This window comes from Agelaius tricolor, unplaced genomic scaffold (genome assembly GCF_023055355.1).
Source record: "Agelaius tricolor isolate 1412-34295 unplaced genomic scaffold, bAgeTri1.0.p SCAF_6, whole genome shotgun sequence".
NCBI lineage: Eukaryota > Metazoa > Chordata > Aves > Passeriformes > Icteridae > Agelaius > Agelaius tricolor.
This window is the reverse complement of record NW_027269266.1, coordinates 21,852,920-21,877,663: the sequence shown is the minus strand read 5'-3', so window position 1 is coordinate 21,877,663 and position 24,744 is coordinate 21,852,920. Positions and strand designations below refer to the sequence as shown.

The 24,744-nt window shown below is 39.8% G+C and overlaps 1 protein-coding gene across 3 annotated transcripts in view; it reads left to right on the top strand.

The window, feature by feature from the left end:
* Positions 1–926: 926 nt before the first annotated feature.
* Positions 927–24,744, top strand: part of CALCR (calcitonin receptor) — a 161,974-nt gene continuing 138,156 nt past the window's right edge. Inside the window, exon 1 of one of the 3 annotated variants that reach the window (XM_071429008.1) lies at positions 927–1,049. In XM_071429008.1, the coding sequence (XP_071285109.1) occupies positions 1,006–1,049 (44 nt within the window). In that variant the 5' untranslated portion in view covers positions 927–1,005. Of the gene's footprint in view, positions 1,050–1,865; positions 2,007–24,744 lie in introns of those variants that run through there. The other 2 variants (XM_071429009.1, XM_071429010.1) reach the window with 2 other exon arrangements.

The following is a 24,744-nucleotide window of genomic DNA, read 5'->3' as shown; positions in this document are numbered from 1 at the left end:
CCACAAGAGTAAAGGTTAAAACCAACAGTGAAAATTTAAATACTAAAGGGATGACAATTTACATCAGTATTCTTTGAGTGTCTCAACTCTTATTATGGTTGCCCCCCCACCCCACCCCCCCGCCCTCCACCCACAATATCAAGGAGGACAAATTTTCTTCGATGGTATTATCGGGATGAACTTTTTTATCAGCTGCTGGGAAAAGTGGCAAAAAGTTCCTTTTTCTCGGACCTTGGTGCATGCTAAGCCCAGTACCTCCTTCTGAGCACTAAGCTCCCTTGTTCCTGTCCCTCCCCCCCTTCTCAGAACGGCTTGAGCTGCAAAAAGGCAGCCAGCTGCTTTTGCATGCAGGTTTCTGTAAGAAAGGCAAGCTCAAAAAAAAATTGGCTGTAATTTGTAAGAGAAAGTGGCAGGTTGAAGAAAAACACCTGAGAACCGCTTCAGTAGGAGGAAACTTTCCATTCAGAAGTAAGCCAAGCAACTTTAAACCCAGAGTTCACTTTATTTGATGGCAGCAACATCCTTCACACAGAAAAACGAAAGAAAAAAGCGGTCCTCAGCCGGGTGGTGGTACCTCCTGGGCAAGTTTGTTTGCCTCCTGACTCCACCTGCTGGGAAGACACCCCACGAGTATCTGCCATCCGCACTGACATGATTGTCAGGAGTGCTGAGGTGAATCACCGTGCGTTCGCTCCGGCTCCCCCCTCACTGTGGCTCTCTGGATATTTAAATATTGGGCAGCTTGCAACAGTCACAGCAGAAAAGTCCTCCCCTGCACTACTTCATGCACCACCACTCGACGCTCTTCTGCGAGGTGGGGGGTGTTGGCTCAACTGCCCCTGGATGCTCGGGTAGCTGGGGTCAGCTTTTCTGAGGAGACCAGAGGTACCTAGAGGTGCTTAGAAACAGGTCCTTCTCGGCCTCTTCTTAGAGTTAGTTACTTTTAAACGTTTACATGACTTCTGGAGCAGAAACGGCAATTTAGATGACTCTGCCGTCGGATGAATGCTGCGGCCACCTCTTGTTCATCCTCCCCAGCTTGGTGGACGGTAGGTAGATGGTTCATGCAAACTGGAAGAGCATCAGAGGAGACGGGGCAGACGGGAGGACGCGGGACAGCATCCCCGGGGCGGCCAGGGGTCCCAGAAACCCTCGATCCGCTGCGGGGGCAGCGCCCCACCCGCCCAGGTGCCGGATCGCAGGGTCCCACGCTCCACGCCCTACATTCCCCCGGCTTTCCTTGCCAAAAGATGCCCGCGATAGAAGCTCAACGCTGGCTCGGATCCTCCAAGAGGAGGAGGAGGAGGAGGCGAGGTCGCCGGCCGGGCCTCTGACATCTCAGGGTCCGAACTCCGGCGGGGCGATCCACCCTCGCTGCGGACAGAGCCCGGCCCGGCCCCGCACGGATGGGACCTGCGGTACAGAGAGCAGCCGGCCGGGCTGCCGCCCCCGCCTCCCCCGCGGGACGAGGGGCATGGGGGACGCGTCCCTGCCCCTGGGCCGGGGGCAGCAGGACCCCCCGTTCCTCAGGCGCTGTGTCGGGAGCGCCGCGCGGCCCCGCTCCCGCCGCCCCCGCAGCGACGGCTCCGGCACGGCCGCCCCGCCGGCAGCAGCAGCGCCGGGAGCCGCGGGGAGGGAGGCGGGGGCGGGGGAGGCGCTGCCGCCGCCGCCGGGCGGGCTCCGGCCGCCCCGCACCGACGTCGGCGCGAAGCCCCGCCGCGCCCGGGGTGGAGCGGGGAGTGGGCGCGTCGCGGGAGAGAGGAGGCAGATGCTTCCCGAGGCGCAGCCCCGCCGGAGGGACTCGACCCTGGCTAGTGCCTGTCCGCCCCCTCCGGAACGCGGGGACCCACCGGGCGGGTGTCGGGGAGCGGGCAGCGCCATGCGCCCCTCCGAGGAGTGAAGGGGCGGCCGGGCTGCCCCGGTGCGGGCACGGAGCCGCGCGGAGGTGGCCCGAGGTGACGGGAGGCCGGGAGAGGTGCCGCGCCAGCGTCGGTAGCGCTGCCACCGTAAGTCCCGGCAACTTCGCCGCCTGCCCTTCAGCACCCGCCGCCCCCGGGAGAGCGGCCGCGGGGCAGGCGGGGCGGGAGAGGCGCCGGGGTCCAGCGAACCCGCAGGGCAGGCGGGGAGCGGGGGGAGGACAGCCTCTGGCTGGCAGTGCACCCAAATATAGAGGGGGAAGAGGAGAGGGTTGTAGGAGCTCCGACCCGCTGCGACGGTGTGTGCGGTGCACCCCGTGGGAAGGGGCGAGGGACGGGCGGCCGCCGCTGCCCGGGGCTGGAGATCGGAGCGCGGGGACGGGGCACGGTGGATCCCGGAGTTTCCGCTGCGGCTTCTGCACTGGCGAGCAGGTCACTGCCGGTACCGTATCGGGTATAGAGCAGCCGCTCTCCTTGCTGGGAGTACAGCGCGTTTAAATGACACCTGAGTCACTAGTTCGTGCTTCTCAGGCACGTCAGATATTATCTCCGTGTCATTGTTCATTTTTCATCTGCTGGACCGATATCTCTACTTACTTTGGCGTTTCACACCGCAAATGTAATAAACAACATTAGTAGGTTTCAGAATATTGCCATTGATGACAGTAGATTGATGTATGAGGCTATTTACTGAATGTGTCCAAGTACAATATAGTGCCTGCCAATTTTGTCCTTAAATTGCTATATTGATTTCATTCTTGTAGGTTTTTTTGACAAGGTTAATGTAGTTGACAATTTGCAAAGGAAAGAAAAACTTCTTTCCTGAAGGTTTATTTTAGTTACAGAATGGCAGTTGTAGCTGAAATGATGAATGAAAAAAATCATTCATAAAAAGAGTAAATAGAAAGATGTGCATCCTAAGACCTCTTGAAGTCAATATTGTCAATATCTAACAGACGTCTTCCAGCCAAGCTTTTACATGCACTGGCAACCCTTGAACTTCTTAAGGGTAATACAGTGTGTGATATTCTTAGGAAGAATTGAGCACTTTAGTGTTAAGTAGTCTGATTAGAGGGAGTTTAGAATGAATTAAACAAGACATCACAATATAATGCCTTTGCTTTTTTATAGGCACTGAATTAAATTAAGGTCTTGCTTCTAGTCCTTTTCCCCTTCAGTGATTGAAGGATGATATTGTGGGGGGAACCCTTGTGTTTGGTCAGTGAAAGGGTCCCTATGTTGCTTTAGGGCTGAGTGTATCAGGGCTGACCAGGATGACATTTCTTTGCTGCCAACAGCTCAAACTGCAGGTGGTGTTGAGCTGAAGAGGGAATTAAATTCACCTCTCAGAATCCTAGGCATAATTGTCAAGTTGGTAAATTAAATACAGGAGAGCTAATACTTCATTGTAATTTCTTCAGACATATGATAACCTTTGCTGGTAGGCAACTTTTGCTTAAGCTAGCACTCTGATGCTTACTATAGTTGTCATATGCTAGCTGACATGAAATAGTTCTGAATGAACTAAAATACTGTGTTTCTGTATCTACTGGCATGTATTAGAGTATGCAAACTTCATAAATCTTGGGTAGATGCTGGTCCTGTTAAGATAAATGGCAAAATCCCAATTAACCCCTCCAAAGGGTCGGTTTCACCATAGATCTTCATTATCATTTATAGTGAGTGCCAGCCAAATTTACTTAGAAATTCAAGTGGCAATGTTTAAATCTGGCTAGTGATGGCACTTCAAACAACTCTACATAGTACTGCTTTAGAATCATGGATAAGAGCCACACAGGTCTTAATAGTTGTTTAAAAAAGCTATATGGAATAAACTATATTGTGCTTGCAAGAGTAATAGGCAGTTCAGATTTGTCTTACACTCCAGTTTTCATGTTTCATCAGACTCAACCACTTTTTCATAAAAAAGTTGGATTGCAGTTTGCATGTGGACCTTATTTTAACCAAGGTATTCAAGCAACACAGGGGGGACCATTTTCTGATGATTTTGTTTGTGGCAAAGAAGTTTAGAAGTAAACTGCTAAATATTTATACTACTATAAAAATGTCAGCAAGCAACTGAGCCATGTTACAGTTTAGTTCTCTGCAGTTCATAAGCTTTATTGAGAGATGACCTGGAGCATCTTTTCTATAAATCTTAATGAAATAGTAATGAATAATATGTTTACAAGGATTAGCTTCATAAACTGACAGAATATAGTTTAGCAAACTTTTTCTTTGCATGTCTACAGCTGAGTGATTTTGAAAAGCATCTGAAAAAGTTGAGGATTTCCATTAATGACTAAAACAATGTTCTACAGAGGGTTTGATTTTTTTTTTTTAATTCTAGCTCTCCTCTGGGTCGAGATAAAATTGGATAATGTGTAAAACCCAGCCAGTTAATTTTAAGTCTGTATCTGTAGACCTATATGGAGCTACATGCAAGTCCTGTTACATAATAATAGTGGTGTGACCAACATAGCTGTCAGTAATTCCTACTAGTTTTGAATAAGTGAAAATGGAGGAAGAGAGAGCATATCATGACTCAAAGTTCCTGAAAAATCATTAGATTGGAAAAAAGACTTTTCTATGCTTTTTTTTTTCTCTAATGCATGCAAATAGAACTTTTGGGAAAATAAGCAACTAAATAATTGAGCTATACTTGAGTGAAAGTTATGCTAGCAAGTACAATGAAATTCAATTTTGAAAGTGATAGTTGGTTCTATGTATTAATAAGCTGGTAAACTCGGTTTTGTTTTGTTTCTGGTAATAAATGTTTGGTTCCTAACTGTTTTCATTTGTCAGTATTGAAACTCATATTAATGCGGGCACAGATCTTACCTGGGCCTTTCAGGAGCAATCCTGTTACGTGCTGAGCACTTCCAACCATTGTTTGTGTTAGAGTGGCATCCAGTCAGCTCCCTACTGAGAACTACACACACAGAGTTAAATTTGCTCTCTTGAAAAATTTGCAGTGTAAATAGTCAAGAGGGTCTAAGACATCTTGCCAAAGGCCAGATGATGATCTGGGTCTGAAACATGAATACTCTGTACGTAACAACAGGAGACTGTGCACCTTTTAAGAAGATTAAATGTTAATTGATTCTTTGATAAAGGTACCCAGAAATGAATGACCAATACCTTAAGGTTGTATGTTATTTCCCACTGATCTTATTTTCTTCAGTATTAATCTCTATATTTAGTAACATTGGCCTTCAATAGAACAGCATATAATTACACATTGTTTTATATTGGTTTTTGCTCTCATATCCACTTTCCATTTGACATTGCTTTTAGCCACTTCAATGCAGTGAATTTTGAAGTAACTTAAATGAGGAGATACACTGAATTGCTCCCATGAAGAACTACCTAATATAAGATAACAATAGCAGAGGGAATTGTCCATGTCTCAGTTAAGAATGAGCACTGCTAACAATGTTGGGCTTCACCAGGAAGTTACAACTGGAAAATCCAAGTTTCCTGCTAAGTGTAGTTACAGCCATTTCAGATGGACACCTTTTTAATCAAGGTGGTATCCACAGATACTGCAGGAATCTTTCTTCAGGGCATCATCTGAAACCAAGGATATGGTCTTGCCTTACCAGAGAGCCTGCGAGGTGTTCAGTTGGCTCCATGATTTTGAGGTGAGTCTCAATTAAGGAGTATGGAAAGGACCTGGGGGTGGTAGTTGCCCTCTGGCAGTGAGCTCCTTTTGACACTTTGTGCTGCTTTGTATGGATCTATGCAAAGATTTACCACTTAAGCAAAGAGGTACAAGAAATTTGGGTGTTCAGCCATAAGAAGAAAGTGTAATCATTGTTCATAGTTGATAGGGGATAACACTGGGAGCAAGACTACACATCAGGCACATCAGAGGTATGCTGCAGTATGTTTTTCCATGGTTCCCAAAGTGCCTTTGGAAAGAGGATCATACAGTAGACAGGAGAACTATAACTGATTTTAGCAAGTTACATGCTGAAAAGTGGCTTTCTACAAGGATCAGATTAACCTGTGTACCAGAGACTGAGGAAACATGCAGGGAGGAAGACTCCAGGGGATGGATGGATGGATGGTGCAGTACTCATTTTCTTACCTGTCAATATTGTACACAAAACCAACTGAAAAATGCAGTTCGTGTAAGAGCACCTTACCTACTGCCCCTCAACATGATGGCCACATTCCTTTTTCCAAAGTTATCATGTGGGGTTCAGGAAAGGTGACACGGTGTGACACCTAGACTCTGGCTTTTTTGTCATTTATAATATAGAAGACCTGACACTGATTTGGCAGAATGACTGTTCTCACCACACTCTTAGGTGTGTTTTTGGAAATAGGCATCCATTTCAGTTTAATATGTTGCATTTCAATGTTGCAGTTTCATGTGACATTGTTTAGCAAATAATTTCTTGCTTGGTTATATCCAGCAATGTATACAAGAACCAAATCACTTTGCCTGTAGTTTTTGATGAATAATGTTAACTATTACCAAGAGTTAGATGAATAATACAATCCATGAATTTGAATAAATAAGCAGTATTTTTAAATCTATGGGTTTTGCTGCATTTTATTCAAGATAGCTCTAATGTTATGTACTTTCAAGGAGTATTAAGATATGGTGTAAGCATGTTGGGGGCTTTGACATGTTTATTTTGTGATATCCTCATTACCTTAGGATAAAGAAGGAGTTATAAAATTGTTATTATTCAAAAGGAGGTGTTTGAAATGCCTTTCTCTTTCTAGGTGCTTAACAAAGTGCTTAACTGCCCCTCAGCAATTATAAAAAAATATTTTTATTCTGGTTATTTCTTCTAGAAATTGAACATCCTGCAGGCAATGCCAAATGAGTTTACAGACATATTTGGAGGTTGTTTGAGTCAAGATGAATTGTGCCATGTCTTCAGAGTTGTCTTCTCAGAATTAAGCTGACAATTAAAAATACCTCTTTTAAATATATTGCATGCCTCTGAAAACACAGTATTTCCATTACAAATATGTCAAAACTTCATGATTAAGACTGTGCTGAGATATACTTGTAAAAGAAAAGCTAACTAAAGTTCTATTTTACCTTTTATTAGTGACTGGAATGAGACTCCACATTTAGCAGTGTCCTTTCAAAGGTCAACTATATTTTCTGCTTGTGGTTTTTTAATAATGAAATATTTACTTGCTTTTCAGTGCTCACATAACAAAACCTGCTGTAATTCATGGCACTGTTTAGAGCTTGATGGAAAACAGAGAAAGGTAACCACAGACTGAATAAATTCATAGAGTGAATTAGCCACTTCTGTTTCTCTCAGGCAGCACTGAGGCATTATCTAACATCAGAAAGCTCAGGTGACTGACTGTAGCATCTAAGCTATGATGTATGCAGATGGATGACTTTTTTTAGTCTTGATTTCCCCCCAGCTGATATCAGCAATGAGTGTTAACTGCTTAGAAAAATCACAGGTAGCTCTTCAGCTGTACTTTATTTGTATCTTGATGTTCCCTACAAGTTTTGTGTGCCAGAGTAGTTATCTGTAGCAAATCTAGCTATCGTGATTTAAGTGAATCATTGAATACCAGGTTGGAGAGAAGCTCAAGAAAGTCAGATGTGTCCTGGGCTGCACAGAAAGCAGAGTGAGGTCAAGGGAGGTGATCCTCCCACTCTGTTCTGCTCTTGTGAGACTCCACCTGCAGGGCTGCACCCAGCTCTGGGACCAGCAACACAAGAGGGATATGAATCTCTTGGAGTGGTTCTGGAAGAGGAATGTGAAGTTGATCAGAGGGCTGGAACACCTCTGCTGTGAGGACAGACTGAGAGTTGGGGCTGTTCAGCCTGGAGAAGAGAAAGCTCCAGGGAGACCTTGTAGCAGCCCTCCAGTACTTAAAATGGGTCGACAAGAGGGCTGGAGAGTGATATTCTACAAGGGCATGTAGTGATAGGACACAGGGGAATGGCTTTAAACTGAAAGAGGGCAGATTTAGATTGTATCACAGGAAAAAACTTTAGATAAGAGTGGTGAGACACTAGAATGGGTTGCCCAGAGGAGTTGCAGATGCTGCATACTTGGAAGTGTTCAAGGCCAAGCTGGATGTGGCTTGTGGTCTGTGAAGAAGCAACATGAGTCCTCAAAATGATTTTTCTGTTTAAATTTACCCCCACTGTGGTTCAGTGCCAAACTGGTGATGTTTTACTCTTCGTTCAGTACAAAATCTCTTTATGTCTCACTTTTGCACAAGGTATGTTCTTTTGAGCAGACCTATCACCATGTGATTTTTTTCCAACTTTATTTGATATATGTCTCTGTTCATATAACCTTAGTGTGACCTGTAACCTTAGTCTGTAGCTTGTGTTCTGTAGTCTTAGTTACCTGTACTCTGGAGGTGCTTCATCACTAGTCCCCTCTCTTGCTTTTCACTTCCTTTTCATTGTTGAAACATGATGGTGTAATTTTCCATATGCCAGCTAAAAAGCAGATGGCAAGCATCTCTTAATGGATGAGTCCTCATGGAAGAGGTATGAATGCTGTCCCACAAAGTTTCAGCTCTTTTTAGGGTATGGGCTAGAACTATCCATTGTAGTAAAATGAACACAGAAGATATTAGATGATCTTTACATTGCCATGTATATGCTATATACACTATATGCACATAATAGCTATACTAGCTCACTAAACAGGGTGAGCCTTTCATACTCTTAAATATGCTGTGTGCAATCTCATCCAGCCTTAAATATTGAAGGACGGGAGAGAAAGGATGCTCACACCTTCACTATTTGGATTTTTTAGAGAAACTTTCTGAAGTTTTTTGAATTTGTTATAAAAAGTTGTCTATGACTGATGAGTGTCCTCATGTGACTAGAAGTTGGATCCCTCTGGATAAGAACTCCTTTTGTTCTCACCAGCCAATCCAGCTCCTAATAGGTTCTTCATTTTCTTTTGTCTTCAAAACAATACAGAAAGGGAAGGTAGGTTTACTGCTGTTATCCTCAGTTGTGCTGTTGCTGTAGAGGGAGAAACACTGGGTTGAAGGGTATGGGAAGTAGAAATTGCATCAAATAACACAAAATGCAAAGAGTGAAATGTTTTGGAGGAAAGGGAAAACTCAGAGAAGTTTTGAATGCTATATGCACCTGAGCATTTGGTGGTAGAGATGAACTGGGAAGTTATGCTACAAAATGCCTGATTTACTAATAGATAGCACTGTCTTCCATTTACCTATATTGTAGCAGGGGAAATTCCATTTACATTTCAAAGGGCAGTTTAGTCAAACTAGCTTAGAGAATCTCTGGTAAATCTTTGGCTTTGCTTCAGGGTGTTTAAGAACATTGAGAAATTGAAAGAGTAAGCCATAGACAGCTGATCACAGGCTCCTTACTGTGCAGAGTTGTAGTTCTTGGAATTTAGCAAGTCCTCTAAGCTCTGGTCTTGATTAAAACTCAGTGATAGGGAACAAATGGTGTGAGTGGAGATTTCCTTTAATGTTCTCAAGGCCATTTCCACAACTACAGACTGCTGAAGGGTCTGACTCTTTTAAGCCTTTGAGCTGTTTTGTGTTAGAATACAATGTTTTCTTCTGTGTTCAAATGTTGCCAAGTACGTTTTGGGTTGAAGCAGGATCATGTAATAAATAATAATCATTGTTACCATATGTTCTCACAGATAAAGCAGATCCAGTATATTCTTGTCAGATGTTTTTTCTTGCATTTTTTGGTTTTATTGTCTCAGGGTATTTGATAGTGTATACTTCCTAAAGACTGGAGTAATTTCAGCACTGAAAAGAAAACAAGCATGTGTGGATTTATAAGTATTTAAATGCCTGCTGACTTTATTGGCAATCAGACCTGAAATGTTTTTGGAAGAAAAGTGTTTATCCCTTGAAATGCCTGACGTAATCAGAGCTCATCACTGGAGAAACCAGTAGGTAGCCACCAAATAAATTTATCAATTCTTTTTCATCTGCTATTCAGATGTACATGCAGAATAATAAGCCAAGCCCACTCCAGCACTTTGTCATTTTTGTAGTTGTTTGAGTTGTCTGCTCAGTGACAGAAATTACACAAATCTTTGCATTTAAACTAGCAGCCCCCACTTTAATAAGAGGAAAAGAAGTAGAGCTTAAATGGCCTATAGTACATGAGAAATGAGTGTGGTTAAACCAGAAGGAGGTATGTATGCACTGTATGTAGAAATGGTCCTGAGGAACTTCAAATATTAACTGAAAGTATCTCCATCTCATTGCAAAATATTGGGACACTTTGTTGCCTTGATGCTTCATTAGCATCAAAGCCTATAATTTATCTACTTATTTACATAACTTGCAACACATGGTCAGTATACTACTTGCTGTAATGTGAATCATCAAATGCTACAGACATATCACATACCACATCAAAGAATATGTTTGATGAGAGGTTTCTTGAAGAAATGAATTGTATTTTTTTTCAACTGATATGTAATTCCACATGGAGAAATCACACAGGTTTAATATTAGAAGAAAGTTAGTTATGCCAATTACTTCAGTGTAGAATTTAAGAAATTTCTAGGACTAATTTTACTGTTGAAAATATTCATTTTTTCAGAAGTGAAAATTAAACATATTAATTAATTACAGGATTTTTAAAATATAATCTTGGGCTTACTATCATTATAAAAATACTTTTTCAAGTGAACAAAATTTCAGTTATGCATAAAAAATTTTACATTAAAATATTAATTTTTTTAATATAATAAGTGTCTTGAACTCAACAGCAGACATGGTTTGAATGGATAAGAGTGCAACAGACTGGAGGAGATATTGGGAGAGAAAACAGCCTTATTCACAGGGTATATTTATTACTAAAAAGAAAAAAATCTATCTTCAGTCTGTTGGATTTATTTGGAAAGTTTTAGTCAGATAATTTTCACGATCTCTGAAGATCTCCTCCAGTGCATGATATATTCCTTTGATTACATTCACAAGTTCTGGTCGCCCTTTTTGCCTGAGAAGTTCTTGTGCTACCATGCACTGGAAAATGGACTTGGCAGTAGATGGCTTCTGAGTCAAGACTGAACCTTCCACATTTGTGTAAGAACACACCCACACATGTACAGCCCAGATCTTCTAGAGCTTCTCTCTGCAGTCACAGTTTTGAGGTAGTATAAGCCAGTTTGTGCTGCCTAAGAGAGAGCTGAGAGAACATGCCTAAAGTACAAAAAACAGAGCAGGAAGAGGTATAAACAGTATGGAAAATGGAAACAGTTTCACACATGGAAGAAGGATACCAGAATTAGGAGTTAGTTACTGAGGACCAGTAGAGTGTAGAGTTTGGGGCAGGAGTCATTTGAGAAGGACAAGATTATACAACACATTAGGTGCTGAGGGAGAAACTGACATTTCCAGAAACAGGCATTTAGAGACTAGTTGGGGGTAGGAACTTGCAGGACATCAGGACATTAGGACATCAGAACATTAGGAGGAAGATGTATTGGAAGAGATAGAATTACCTCCCCCCTTCCCCACTAAATATATTGGAGTCATGAAGCCTGGAAAATGAGGACGTTAAGAAGGGGACAAAGTGAATGCCTGGGAAAGGATTTCAAACTGCAGTGGCAGAAAGCTTGGAAGGAACTAGGTCTGACTAGGAATTGTAAATGGTACTGAAAGAATGGAGAGTGGAAAGAGGTGAGAAGAAACAGCTAGTGTCTGTGAGGAGACATGAGTGCAACAGAAAAAAGTTCATGATGGAGAAGCTCAGAGTAGAAAGAGGAATTATCCTTGACAATGCACCAGTGATACATGCCCTGCCAGTCTCACCCATATTGTGCTGTCAGCACACATCTGTGAAGATTTTTGGTGAAGAACTTCTGCAGCATAGTTTAAAGGCTCTAGTCTCACATGAGCCATTTTCACCATGTGTAGTTAAAACACTGGTGTAATGGGTTTATTGTGTCAGGCTTCAGTGGGTACGGTACAGAAGCTCTCTGGGAAGCTAATTAATTTTAGCAACTCTTTTAGTTCAGCACATTCAGTGTGTGAGCAGGACTTGCAGACTGTAAACTATGTACCAGTCTTTATGGTAGTAATTTAAACCAAGCTGACAGACAGAAACTGGAGAAAATTTTATGTTACTCACACAGAAAAACGCTAGAAGTGTAGACCTTTTGGAAGAAGAAAGCTTCATTTAATGCACAGGTTTGGTTGATGGAATCTTATTTTTTGCTGGACTTCAGGCAAAGAATGAGGAAGATCCTGCTTCTCATATGATTTTGTAGAGAGAGATGAGAAGATTTATTGACATCTATAAGGCAAAAGTTTTGAAGCTGACAGAGGAAATGTGGATAGACAGTTGGAGCAATTTGAAGTACATGGTTTCAGAGAGAGAAATTCTCTGTTGAGTAAAGAAATTTTAGGAAAGCTGAAGACCTACTGAATCCTTTGGTGTGAGTGAATCAACCAGCTGAAACTGATTAAAAATAGACTGTTTTTGCTGAGGGGAGATAAAAATGAAATGAAATAAAAGTATGAATGTTAGTGGAGGAGACTTGAACATCCTAGAATACCACTAAAATAGCTAGAAAATAAAAGATACAGATGAGGGGATATTTGGTGATAACATGTAGATGATAAAATGTGGGTCAGCTGTCATTTGTGTGCACAGTCCCACAGAGAAGCACCAACCAAATTTCACATTAGAAGCATGGTCCAGAGCCACAAACCCAGCAAGATGCCAGTGAGCATGGCAGTATCATAAAATGAAAAATGAAAAGCAGGTGTTTAAGAATATGTATGCTAAATCCTGCAAAGCAATCTGAGGAGATCAAAGGTGAAAAGTGTGCAGCTGAAGAATGTTGCTGGGGAAAGCAGCCAGGAGAAATGTTGATGTTAAAAAAAGGAAATTTATAGTGGTGAGATATACATCTTTTCAAATAAATTTAGAAAAAGTAGCCATAAAAATGAGCATCAGTACTGGGGACAAGTTTTGGGACTAACTTTAGGAAAAATTGAATACGTGGCAAACAACATGGCTAGTAATATACAAGAACATTTATCCTATGCAGATAAAAGTCCAAAGATACAAGTAAACATCCAGATATCTCTATAATAGACACTCCTGCAGAAGTGTCAAAATTTTGCATCAAAAGGTTAGCTATGCATTAAATCTGATAAATACATTACAAGCAGCAAAATCTGGAAAAGAATATTTGGCCTGTGTAATGGTTTATGAGTGTTTGAAAACAGAGGATGTCAACTGCTTGCTGCAGAATCCACCTAGAAGGCAGTACCAGAAGTGCACTGCTCTGTGATAGCTATTTCCACTGCAAGCCCCTTGGCAATAAAGATGTTAATTAGAAAAGTGAAGAAGCCATGGGAAAGGGTGCACTTGATGATGGCATTAGAGATGAAAAATGATAGGGTATTCCACATATGCATAGATATTAAAGATCTTTAAGGCAATGAATCAAGAACAAATCAACTCAAGAACAATCATGTAATCATGCAGGAACAAAACAACCCACTCATGCTAAATGTCATCACTTCCAGGCCCTCTATAACAACCAAACTCATTATGTTAGATGCACAGTTTGATACTGGAAAGTCTGATAGGACAAGGAGAGCAGCTAATTAGTGCTTTCCAACACTTCATCCAGAAGGCAGTGTTTCAGAAAATCTGCTGGCAAATTGTTTGCACATGATATATGGAAGAAAAAAGGTCTTGGAATAGCAGAATGTCTCACACTCTTACCAGAGTGAATGCCACTAAAATCTGATAGTGTTAATCACATGATACTGGGGACATTTAGAAATCACAGTCAGATCCAAATCATTAGCAAGCAGATGAGTGGTAACAGTAGAGAGTGCTCTACTGGAATGGATTGTCCAGAGAAGCTGTGGAATTCCCCTCCTTGTGGAGATTCAAACTAGCCTGGATATGACTCTGAATAAGCAGATCTAGCTTTGAAGTTAGCCCTGCTTTGAGCAGGGGGCTTAGATTATCTCCAGAGCTCCTTTACAGCCAATTTTATTTTATGACTCAGGGAATTACTGTGGTCTTGAAGGAGGCATCCAGGCATATCCAAAAATGGAAAAAAGGAAAAGAGCTGAAAGCACTGATGTCTCCAAAGGAAATTAAACTCACAGTAGGGTAAACAACTCACCTGCTAAATAGCAGAAATTATGTCATCTCTGTAAGAACTTGAAGAAGGAACAGGCTTTTATGTGCAATTAAAAATTGGACTAGGAAATTTAGAAAGTAGACACAGTTTACCTTCAAATAAAAGGCAACATTCCATGGGAAAATAACTCTACAGGATGTGCTGCAAGAGCTGTGGACATTGCAATAGTCATGTACACTTATGCAACATTACAAAAGCCCAATTCACTGTCAGCTATCTCTTAAATGCTTTTCCTTTCATGTATTAGATATTGCTTCCTCATCCTCCATGTGTATGATATGCTGAGCTACTGAAAGCAGGTAGTAAGTTTAAGAGGTCTTTGAGTAAGGAAAAAATGCCAACCCATCAATGCAACATTGTAGAGTCATAGTAGTGTTATCTCACCAAACAGCAGTAGTTTGGAGGTTAATTATTTGTCAGTGAAACATTTATACTGCAGCAATGAGCACAAAGGAAAAAGCCATGTAGATAAATTCATTAATTTGTTTACCATGAAAGGTTTTATGTATGTACAATAAATGAGATCTACTGCTTACGAGTGATAAAGTATTGAATCACTTTTCTTTAAGTGGGCACTGCTCATCCTTAAAAACTCAGGGAAGAAGGATTCCAAGGGCAAAAGAAGTGTGAGAACCAGCATTTAAAACTGTAGTAACTATTACCAAAAAAGGCTAAATAAGGGTTATGCAAGTGGTTTCTAACTTTGGAGTTACCTTTATAATCTGGGGAGGCTTTAATTATGACTTTATTACATGAATTTGGTTTTATTAATTTAATTCCAAGGGAAGAGACCTTATATGACATACAGATACTAGTGATTTACAAATATGTTAAGTGTTACAGGCAAGTACCATGTTTTCCTTTAGATCTTTTAACATCACTGAACTCAGAGTCTTTGGTAAAAATTTAATCCATTAGTAAAAGCAAAGGTGGAAAGGGAAAACAATGCAGTAATTTAAGTACTTAGACTTAAAAAAAACCCCAGAAAGCTAAATAGAATACTCTTGAGAGCTAATGTTAAAGTGATCTTAATGCTGCTGAATAAAGCTCATCAATCTTCAAGAAGGTGACAGTCTGACAGCCAGTCTGTTAGTGTTCAGGCATAATGCTAGTGCATGAGGAACTTAAATTTTCTCTGTGGGTCATTACCATTAGCCTGATAAAAGAAGTACATCTCTGTTCTTCATACTTTGATTCCTTTTAAGGTATTTCTTAAGAGCAGATTTCACACACTGCAAGAGAAATGAAGTGGTGCTAGGGCATGAGGCAGGTCCCACAGCTGAAAGAACTTCCATCCTGTCAGAGAGACTGAAATGTGTCAGGGGCAGTTTTTCTGTGACAGGACTAACACGAGATGTGATCTGTTATTCAAAGCAGTTAAAATAGGGGATCCTGTAAAATATCTTAAGATACTTTTTTACTTTTAAGGCAACTCTAGAATTTTCATAGGCTTTCATACCCGTGTCAATGCCTGTTTATAAAGAGAGGAATGTCATGCTGTTGAAATCCTGTTTGGTACACTGACTTCCTCAAAATCTGCTGAATCCCAAAGCAATAGGATTATGTATGAAGAACTTCCAGTTTAAAGTAAAAAAAGAGAGAGAGACTTTTGGACACCCCTTCAGATACCCAGATATTCAGATATCAATTTGAGAGAGAGATTGGTCAAAAACTGCCTTTCCTCTTTCTCCATTTTGCTTAATTTGTATGCAATTATTCCTAAGCAGTTTCCTCCTTCTTAATTGTCTTCGATATTTCAGGATAATCCTTGGGTATGGACAAAGTATGAGGGTGGAAAGTTTGAGAAGTTATATGTGGTGTTTTTAAAAATCAGTAATTTAGATTTTTTTTCTTATAATTTTATTAAAGCAGCATTTCACAAACTATTTTCCGCAGCATCCTCATCCTAAGTGGAATTTTAGAGCAAAAAGAGCAAGTAAGAAGCATTGCCAAACAGACAGGACAAACAAAGAACTTCTTGAGTATACAAGCTAACTTGTGTGATGTGACTTTTTCCAAGAGGAGAAAAAGGGAAATCTATCTACATTGTTTATTTAGGTAGAACTAGGGGTTTCTGTAGCCAGGAGATACACTCTTAAAGTATGCTTTATATGCTGTGCTATGACAAAGGAATGAAATAGCAAAACATCATAGAGCTCCCAAGGAGTGTGAGGTTAGAAAGAGGTAAGTAGGCACACCCTGGTCTGGGGTGAGAAGAAGGAACTGTGTGTTGATGGATAAAAGCACATCTGTACTGTTACCACATCGATTACTGCACCAAATACTTCTTCCAGTTACAAAAAGAAGGATGCTCTTAGAAGGCATATTGATATTTCTTTTAAAACTAAGTAAACCAACTCTGTGACCCCTTGTATATCACACTTGTTATATCAAAGCCTAAACTCTTCCTTGAAAAGAGTAGATTCATATGAAGTCCTCTGTACTGCCAGTGTAGCAGACAGTGGAGATAGTGAAAATGAGAATAGGATCTACCACAAAGACTTAAAATCTACTTATATAATTCATATTAATTTGCATTAATCTGTTAGTGGAAAGGAATCTGGAGAAGGTAGGTATAGAAGTAATACATGCTTGTTTCAAAGTCTTTTAACTCTGCTAGAATAGAATAAATTTATCTGAGTGGTGAATGAGAATGTGTTCCTCTGTTTTTTTTTAGTACTCTTTAACAAGATATGGGCAACATCTACACATTTTTCTGAAGGTTTATGTTTAATAACGGAGGCTATAAACTCATTCAAATTCTGAGGGTTTTTCTGGTATCTTGCACTCTGCAATTGGAAGGGATGTAAGACAACAATATACTTGGCAGTTTCCTACTAGAAAACAATGTTTTAAATAACAAGGCAACCCGATAGTTGAGGCAGAATGTAGTGGCTGAACAATTAAATAACAGGGCTGAAATAATCTCACAAACCCAGGAAATACTTTTCTTTTTTAACTTTTCTTTTTGGCCACACCTAAAGCAGAGCCTAAAGCAAAGCCTGATTTTCTCCTAAAGCATGATATTAATTTCATAATGTTTGCTTGTGTGCAGCTCTGCATGTGTGTGCATATATTGCATTTTTTAATTGTTTAATTGTTCCATTTTCAATGGAAAGCCTAGACAGTATCTGTTAGCCTAATGGAGGTGAATAGAAAGAATGGTAAACAAATTTTAAGATGCAGCCTTCTCATCAGGAATAGAAGCACCAGGGGGAAACAGTTAATAGGAAAATAAAAGAATGAATGCTCATGAAATATGGCTACTGCTGCTGCTACTACTACAAGAGAAAAAAAAGGGGCATGAGAAAGCAGACAGAAAAGAAAGACAGCTCTGAGTTTGTAGGAAAGCCCAAGCTTAAGGAGCACTGAGAGGTTTTCATTTTAAATTTTCTTAGTCCAGTTTTAGGGAGCTACCCTAAAAAGCAGTCTTTTTCAGTTTTGTCAGATCTACTTCATTTACCTCTCCAATCACTTGCTGGAGGTTGATGAGGTGCCCGGTAGGTGGCATCCTTTTAACACAGTGCTGGCATCAGTTGGCGTGGGTTGAAGTAGTCTGAGGTTTTCTTTATTTAAATGCATTTTTTTTCTGCAGAATTTGAATGGATTATCACAGAATTGGCACATGCAGAAGTTATGTTGTTGTGAGGACTTTTATTCAAGGCTCTCAAATTTGGCATTTCCAAGCTTCAAAAAAATCTCTATTTAAAAATCTAAATGGAAGAAAGAGAGGGAGAAAGTGTTTTCCCTCATTGGTTCAAAGCAAGTTTCTGAGGGAGTTTGCAATGAGCTACATGTTCACAGCACCTACTGAAATCACTCTGTGTTTTCTGACTTGAGGGCTCTGGTTTAAATTAAAGACTTGTTTCCAGAACGTGGTGATTAGGATATCATATTTACATTTGAGCAATTGATGCCTGAAATTGTGACATCTTATCATCTGCATTTAATTTGCCTCTGTTACATCTTGCTCATTTTTGAAATATATTCATTTTTTTCTTCCTAAGAAATAATGCTCATGATAGCTGGGGAAGTCTGTGTGGTCACAAACCCCTCAGTGTTTGCACACAGTTCTACATGAGAATGATGTCATCAGATGTAGTTTGAACAAGAGCATGCTCTGGGCTGTTAGTGTTTGGCACAAGGCATCAGTATCAGGTGCCAGCTATCCATTCAGTCAAAGCAGTGCCCCTTCTGAAAGCACACAGGTAATTCACAGGCTGATTGCAGGTGGAAAACAAAATCTCCTTAAATTGTTCAGAAACATGTAGTGGATCAGGATGTTGAGTAGCCAGGGATATCTGGGTATGTCTTGAGAAAGTGTTTGCAATGAGCTGTTCTTCAACTCAAGCTTCACCTCCTGGAATGCTTGAAGGTTCATCTTACTTGGAGGAGAAAAGCAGCAGAAGTTCATTGTGGCTGGAAACAACCAACAAAAAAAGTAAAAAAGTTCTTAGTCACTGTCTAGTAATACAGGATCTGAAATAAATACACTTGGTAGCTTGAGAACAAGTCTCATTAGTTCCATAGTCATCTTTGCACAGAATAGGATTAACAGATCTGTATCAAATGGAACACAGGGCAGGGGGGTTAAACATTTTTCTGCAATTTACTACTCTGAGGTTTGTGGATTGATGTGGGGATAAAGATGCCATAGTGTCCTCTGCCAATCTAAACTGGTTTAGTTGTATCTACAAATCCTGGTACTGTAATAAATTGATTATATTGTCAATTTGCATCAGATTGAGAGGTCACTGAGAAGTGAAGTTTAAAAAAAGTAAGTTTAAGATACTGGCCCATTACATTTCTTCTGTTATTTGTTCTGAATACATATATATAATCCAAAATTGTGTTAAAGATGTCATTTTAAGGGGAATACAGCTGTTTTTATATTCTTTATACATGTGCACTCAGTGTTGTGCTCTTCACGTACACACCAATCAAAGAGTCCACCTCTATAACTTCTTCCATCCCTGACTACTTTGCCTGGGACAATCTATCCCAGGGAAAACTCCCCAAAAGACAAAAGTAAAAAAAGGATGTGGATTATTGCTAGTAAATATATAAATAGAAACAATATTTCCAGAGCTAGAAAATTCCATTTAAAACAAAAGTATGGGAAAACCTTTTTTAGTGCAATTGTCAAAAAGTACTACCAGGTTAAATGAATATGTCTGAGGACTACAAGGGGAATTTTCTAACCAAATGTGAAGTGCAAAGTCATATTTCCGAGTCTGCAGACAGACCATATCTGTTTATCTGCTGCCAACCATAACTTTCCCAGGTTGTACCAGGCTGAAATTCACAGGATAGGATCATAGCCACCCTTCAGAGTGTGAGTGGCAGTGTATGAATCAAGCCAATTTATAAATCTGCCACTGCTGTCTGGAAAAAGCTCAGAGGAGCTGAATTAGTAGCATCAGAGGAGGGACCCCAGTAAATAATGTTTCAGGCCTGGATAGACAGATAGTCTTCTGAAATAAGCTGGAGGAAAATGAAGGGACAAAATTCCTTCTTCCTTTGAACTTACAGGTGGAATGGAGTTCCAATATTTGAGATAGACATGAGGGAGAGCAATAATAAAGCAGAGAACACCTCAGGGCAGTGCTCTCTTAGATGTCACAGCATAGACCATTGCAGCAGACAGAGATATTTGTCTCTGCCCCTGCTCAATGATGCTCCCAAGTTGCTTTAGTGACTCATCTTCATTGCTGATGTTAAAGCAGTAGGTGTCTGGTAGCAAGGACTGTCTGTAATCATAACTCGAGCTCTGTGGCAAGTGCTTAACAAATCAGCAGCCTGTTCAGTGCATCTGTCCCAGCTTACTGTGCAGGCATGGAGAGCTGTGCTCACACAGCCCCCAGGGATGTTTCCCGTCCTCAAATGTTGCAACTTGGTGCTAGGTCTGGCTGAGGGGTGCAGAGCCCAACATTGCTGAGCAGGTACCTGAGGAGGGTCATGTAGGGAAGTTTCTTTTCTTTCCAATGAAGGTACTCTTTATTGCTTGCTAATAAGTGGTCTGTAGGACAGACTCCCCCCATATTTAAGCAAACTGAGGTCCAGTTTGAAGAAAGGAAGAATTATTGAATGCCTCAATGCAGAATTAATTATGTCAGATTCTACAGGAAACATTTATCCCTATGAATTATTAAAGTTTCCTTAAACTATCATCTGTCTCCAAGTAGTTGAAACCTACTCTTCAGGGCTCTTCAAACACCAAACCAAAACACTGTTCCCATCCCAGAAGATTTACCAGCTAAGCCAAGAGACAGATGTACTCCATGTGGATAGAAACAGAGATAGTTTTATGAGAGACTGTAGTTAACAGCAAAGTATTCAGTAATACTACAAGTTTATTTGTAGCACTTCTTTTGTGGCAGATGTTTCAGAAAATGCAGCAAAGTTTAATTATATAGTTAGTTAATTAAGAAATTATAACAGGCACTGAATGAAATTAGGGGCTATAATCAGGAAAGGAAAGTTTTTTTTAGATCAACTTTGAAAACAGAAATGTGAGTAAAGCTGAGAGACTGAGAGGGCAGGAAAAGAGATAATAGGATGAGTCAAGTAGGCTTTTGACACAGCATTGTTCAGTATGAATAAAGAAGTTATGGCAGACTTATAGTTATTAGATAGTAGAAGAAAACATGGATTCAAAAGAAATCCTGATATTAAAAGAGAAAGTATGAAAGAGATTAGAAGATGGACTGGAGCAAGTACATGGGAAGTTTGAAATTAATTTTAAAAGGAATTTTTTAAAAACTGTACGTTGGTAAAGTAAAAAGAGAATGTATAAATAGGTATGGGTCTTCAAGTTGGCAAAAGTCTCTCTAGACATCTCAGTTCTGGAGCTTGAGTCTTGTAATGGATCACAATAAATAGTTGCACTGTTTAAGCTGACCAAAAAAGCAACTGTGAAGGCCCTTTTATGGCCTTTTCTCTTATACTATTTGCTTGATGGTAATATTTCTTTAGATTACATCTGCATTTGGTGATACCCCAGATAGATTTGTGGCTGGATTGCTGTATTGATGTTTGGCTATCCAGTAGATTACTGGGGTTTTTTCTATTTTGTTTGTTTGTAAATACCCCCCAAATTTGTGTCCTCCTTTATGTCCTTTAAAATATAAAACTTGTAAAAAGAAAGCAAACTTCATATGTGTAGCAGCTTCTGCTTTATAATTAATATTTGATCCTGGTTTATCTTTTGAACCTACTAACTTGAAGTACCTTTCAGTTGCTTTGTCTTTTTACTGAAAATGATGTGGTCTTGACTCAGGGAAGAGAGTTATTGATGGTGAAGTTGCAAAGCAATGTGTGATTTGAAGAGGCGAATATTTGCTTGAGCAAGTGCATATTTTTTTTCATATTATGACACGGTCTGGGTGTTTAATAATTATTGCTTACTATACCAACCTGGGTATGTCATGCTCCTTTTTAAGGCATGATTTATGTGATTTCTGCTCACATATCTGACTTGATATTTGTACAAGCCCTCAGGATCTTATTGTGCTTCAGCTGAAATCACCACTAAAACCAACATAGTTCAGAAAAGTTCTTAATATTCCTGTGAAATACCCATAGTGGGCAATTCTGAGAAAAAAATTATTGATGTTACTCTCGATTTATTGATCGAGATTTAGACAAGGGATAAGTTAACAAAATAACTGAGCAGTTCAGAGCGCAACTGTTTTGTGCCCCTACTTGGTTTCATGTTTATCTATTAATTACATTTCCTGCAACTATCTCTGCCCACCAGATTGGCAACACATATGCAAAACACATTTAAAACTATTTTGCCACAAACAGACAGAGGTAATGAGCTCATTTCTATGGAAATAATTCAATACTGTCATTGTTGCCTGCCTACCAACTGATCTGTAAAAATGTTTGTCCAAATTTAATAGCTTCTCATTTATTGAGAAATGCAGAAAAATAAGAGCATAAAACACACATAGGAGGTAATTGATTCATAAATAAGCTTGGCTTTCTGTAAGATAATTAATCTGGCCTTAATTCAGAAGAAAAAAATAGTAAATCAATGCTAGCAGGTAGCACTTGTAAGGGAGAGAAGTATCAACTGTGAGACTAATAATTACATGTCTTGTGTATTGCAATATTTCATCAATGCAAATCCACTAATCCTTGTGAAAGTGATCCTGCTCACATTTGCAAATATAATTCAAAAACCTTTGCCTTGAATATAATGATCTTCCTGGAAAAAAATCAGACAAGTAAACCAACTCTGAATGTATTCCTATTTGATGTTTTCATGAGCTTTCATAATTTCAGAGGGCAACAAAGGAATGCGTCAGAAAATTTGTTTGGAAAATTAGAGTGGAAATCAAGATTTAGATTCTCAGAAGATCTGGTTTCAAACACACAAATTAAGGGATTTATCCAAGTGCATTAAACGATGGGTACACTCAGGTTTCCTTTGGGCATTTTAGTGTTCCATTCTTCTTCAGCCCTTTTCAGCAGGATTGCCTCTGCATTAATGAAAATTTGTCAAGAAAGGTCAAGCCCCAGAAGGTAAAGGACTGGCCTGATTTGACATCTGATGTATCAGATGGTGATTTCATCAGATTTCAAGGTTTATAAGCTTCAAGATTATTGAAATCATGTTGGAAAGTCAGCAAGGAATACAAGAGTGTAATGGGTGTTTTCTTAGATGATAGTCTTTGTCCAGAATCAAAACTGAACCAATACTGCAGGTGTGTTTGATGACTAAACACAGAGAACAGTCAAAAACAAGATTCTTCTCATTAGTTAATGGTAACTAAGGACATTACTTAGTGTTTCTGTTTTTTTATTTCTTTGTGAGATTATTTGGACAGATAACTATGCTGTATGAAACGATTTCCAGCACCACAACAAAACACACAACAAAAACATAGAAAACACTTCATTCTTCTCCTGGCTTCATCTGTTCCAGTCAATAGAAAGCGGAAGTTTTTGAGATTTCCTCAGGAAAGATTTTCTGAAAAATTATCAAATCCAGATATTTAAATTCTATTGCACCTCTGTATAGTCTTTCTCTATGCAGCATCAATAAAACTGGAATGGCAGTCTTTCCCTGCTGACCAAGATCCTGTCAGCAGATCCCAGACACATTTAGTGCACAAAAAGTATTTACTTGTCCTTAAATTATGATATGGTACTGCTGTGAAGTGTTGGAAGACTACCCTGGTGTATCTCAGAAACAAAATTTAGGATTATTTGGTATTTAAAGATGTAATTTGTAAAGTACCTTCTAGCCCTTTGAAATTAAAAGTGCAATAAAGGCTGCTGTTTTATCTCATACAAACACTGAAGAAAAAATGTCCTTAAGTAGCTGTCATAGTACTTGCTATATTTTGTCATGTGTGTTCATAATACAGTGCTAGTTTCAATACAACAGAATTAGAATATCAATTGCCTGTTTTTATTAGAGCACATTAAACTGTTTAACCAAAGTGAAATTGATTGCATTGAATTGCAAATTTGAAGTGAGGAAAAGCAGTTGAAAATGAAATTAAGCTCACTATAGGGAAGTTAATATGCTCTTTAGCTCTCCTGTACAATAATACAAGCTTGAAATATGACTGCATATTCTGCTAAAATTGGGTTATGCTTTTAGCTTTGTGTACTAGGCTTTACATCCCCTTTAGGTGGTTTGCTGAAGGTTCTCTGGGTCTTAATGTCACCAGAATTAACCCATGCATGGCTACCTGGCAGATATGGCACAATGCTGATCTTTCCATTATCTCTGGTTTTACTTTGATTGCATGGGAGCTAAATCTCTCATAGCAAAGTGAAGGTGAACTCAAAAGCTCACCAATGAACTTAATTATATTTATAGTATAAAAATAAACAAGTATAAAGGGGAAGGGCATTTTGTTTTAATCTGATGTACTGCTCAAAGGTCTGCAAAGCACAGCACTCCCTGCCCCTGTGAGTCAGTGGTGCAGCTGAGCTGTACAGAGTGCTTTGCATTCCCACGGTGCTGCAGGTACCCCAGCTAATGAGGAAACAGACTCTGCTCATCTGATGGAAAGACAAATCCCACTGAAGTTACTGCTGGGTTTGATGGATGCTTTTCTCCCTGGTGTGGAAAGGGGAGTGTTGGCTAGCACTGACCTGTATTAGGAGGAAAATGGATAATTTCAAAACAGTAATCAACCAAAACAACTTTTCCGTTGTGCTCATTTCTAGCACCTGGCAAGTAGCTTTAAACTTACACTGGTGAATTTACTGAATGTCAGAAAAATGGGGATAGTCAATGTCAACATTTTTAGGGTGTGGAACTGAAAATCTTACCCCTTTCAGACTATGACTAATGTGAGAAATTTTCCAAATCATAGAAATGAAAAAACCCCAATAGAAACACCAAAGAAACAGAAAAGATCCTTCCTACCTGATTGTTTTATTATGCTGTAGGTTTTTGTACTTCTCAGCTTGGCATCAGGAGTCATCTGCAAAGGCCTCACTTCAATGGTGTAGATAGCTTGTTAGTAGTTCACATGTTGTATAATGCTATGGGGCATTGCAAAACTTATTTTGCAGGCTTATAACTGTTTCTGTGTTTGTTAAGTTAATTGAAGCCTATGGCTTGCAGTTCCTCAAACTCTTAAAAAACCACTTAACCCTATACGAGAGTCTCACACATGTAGAAGAAACCAACTGGGAAAAATGCATGAACATGCAAATTT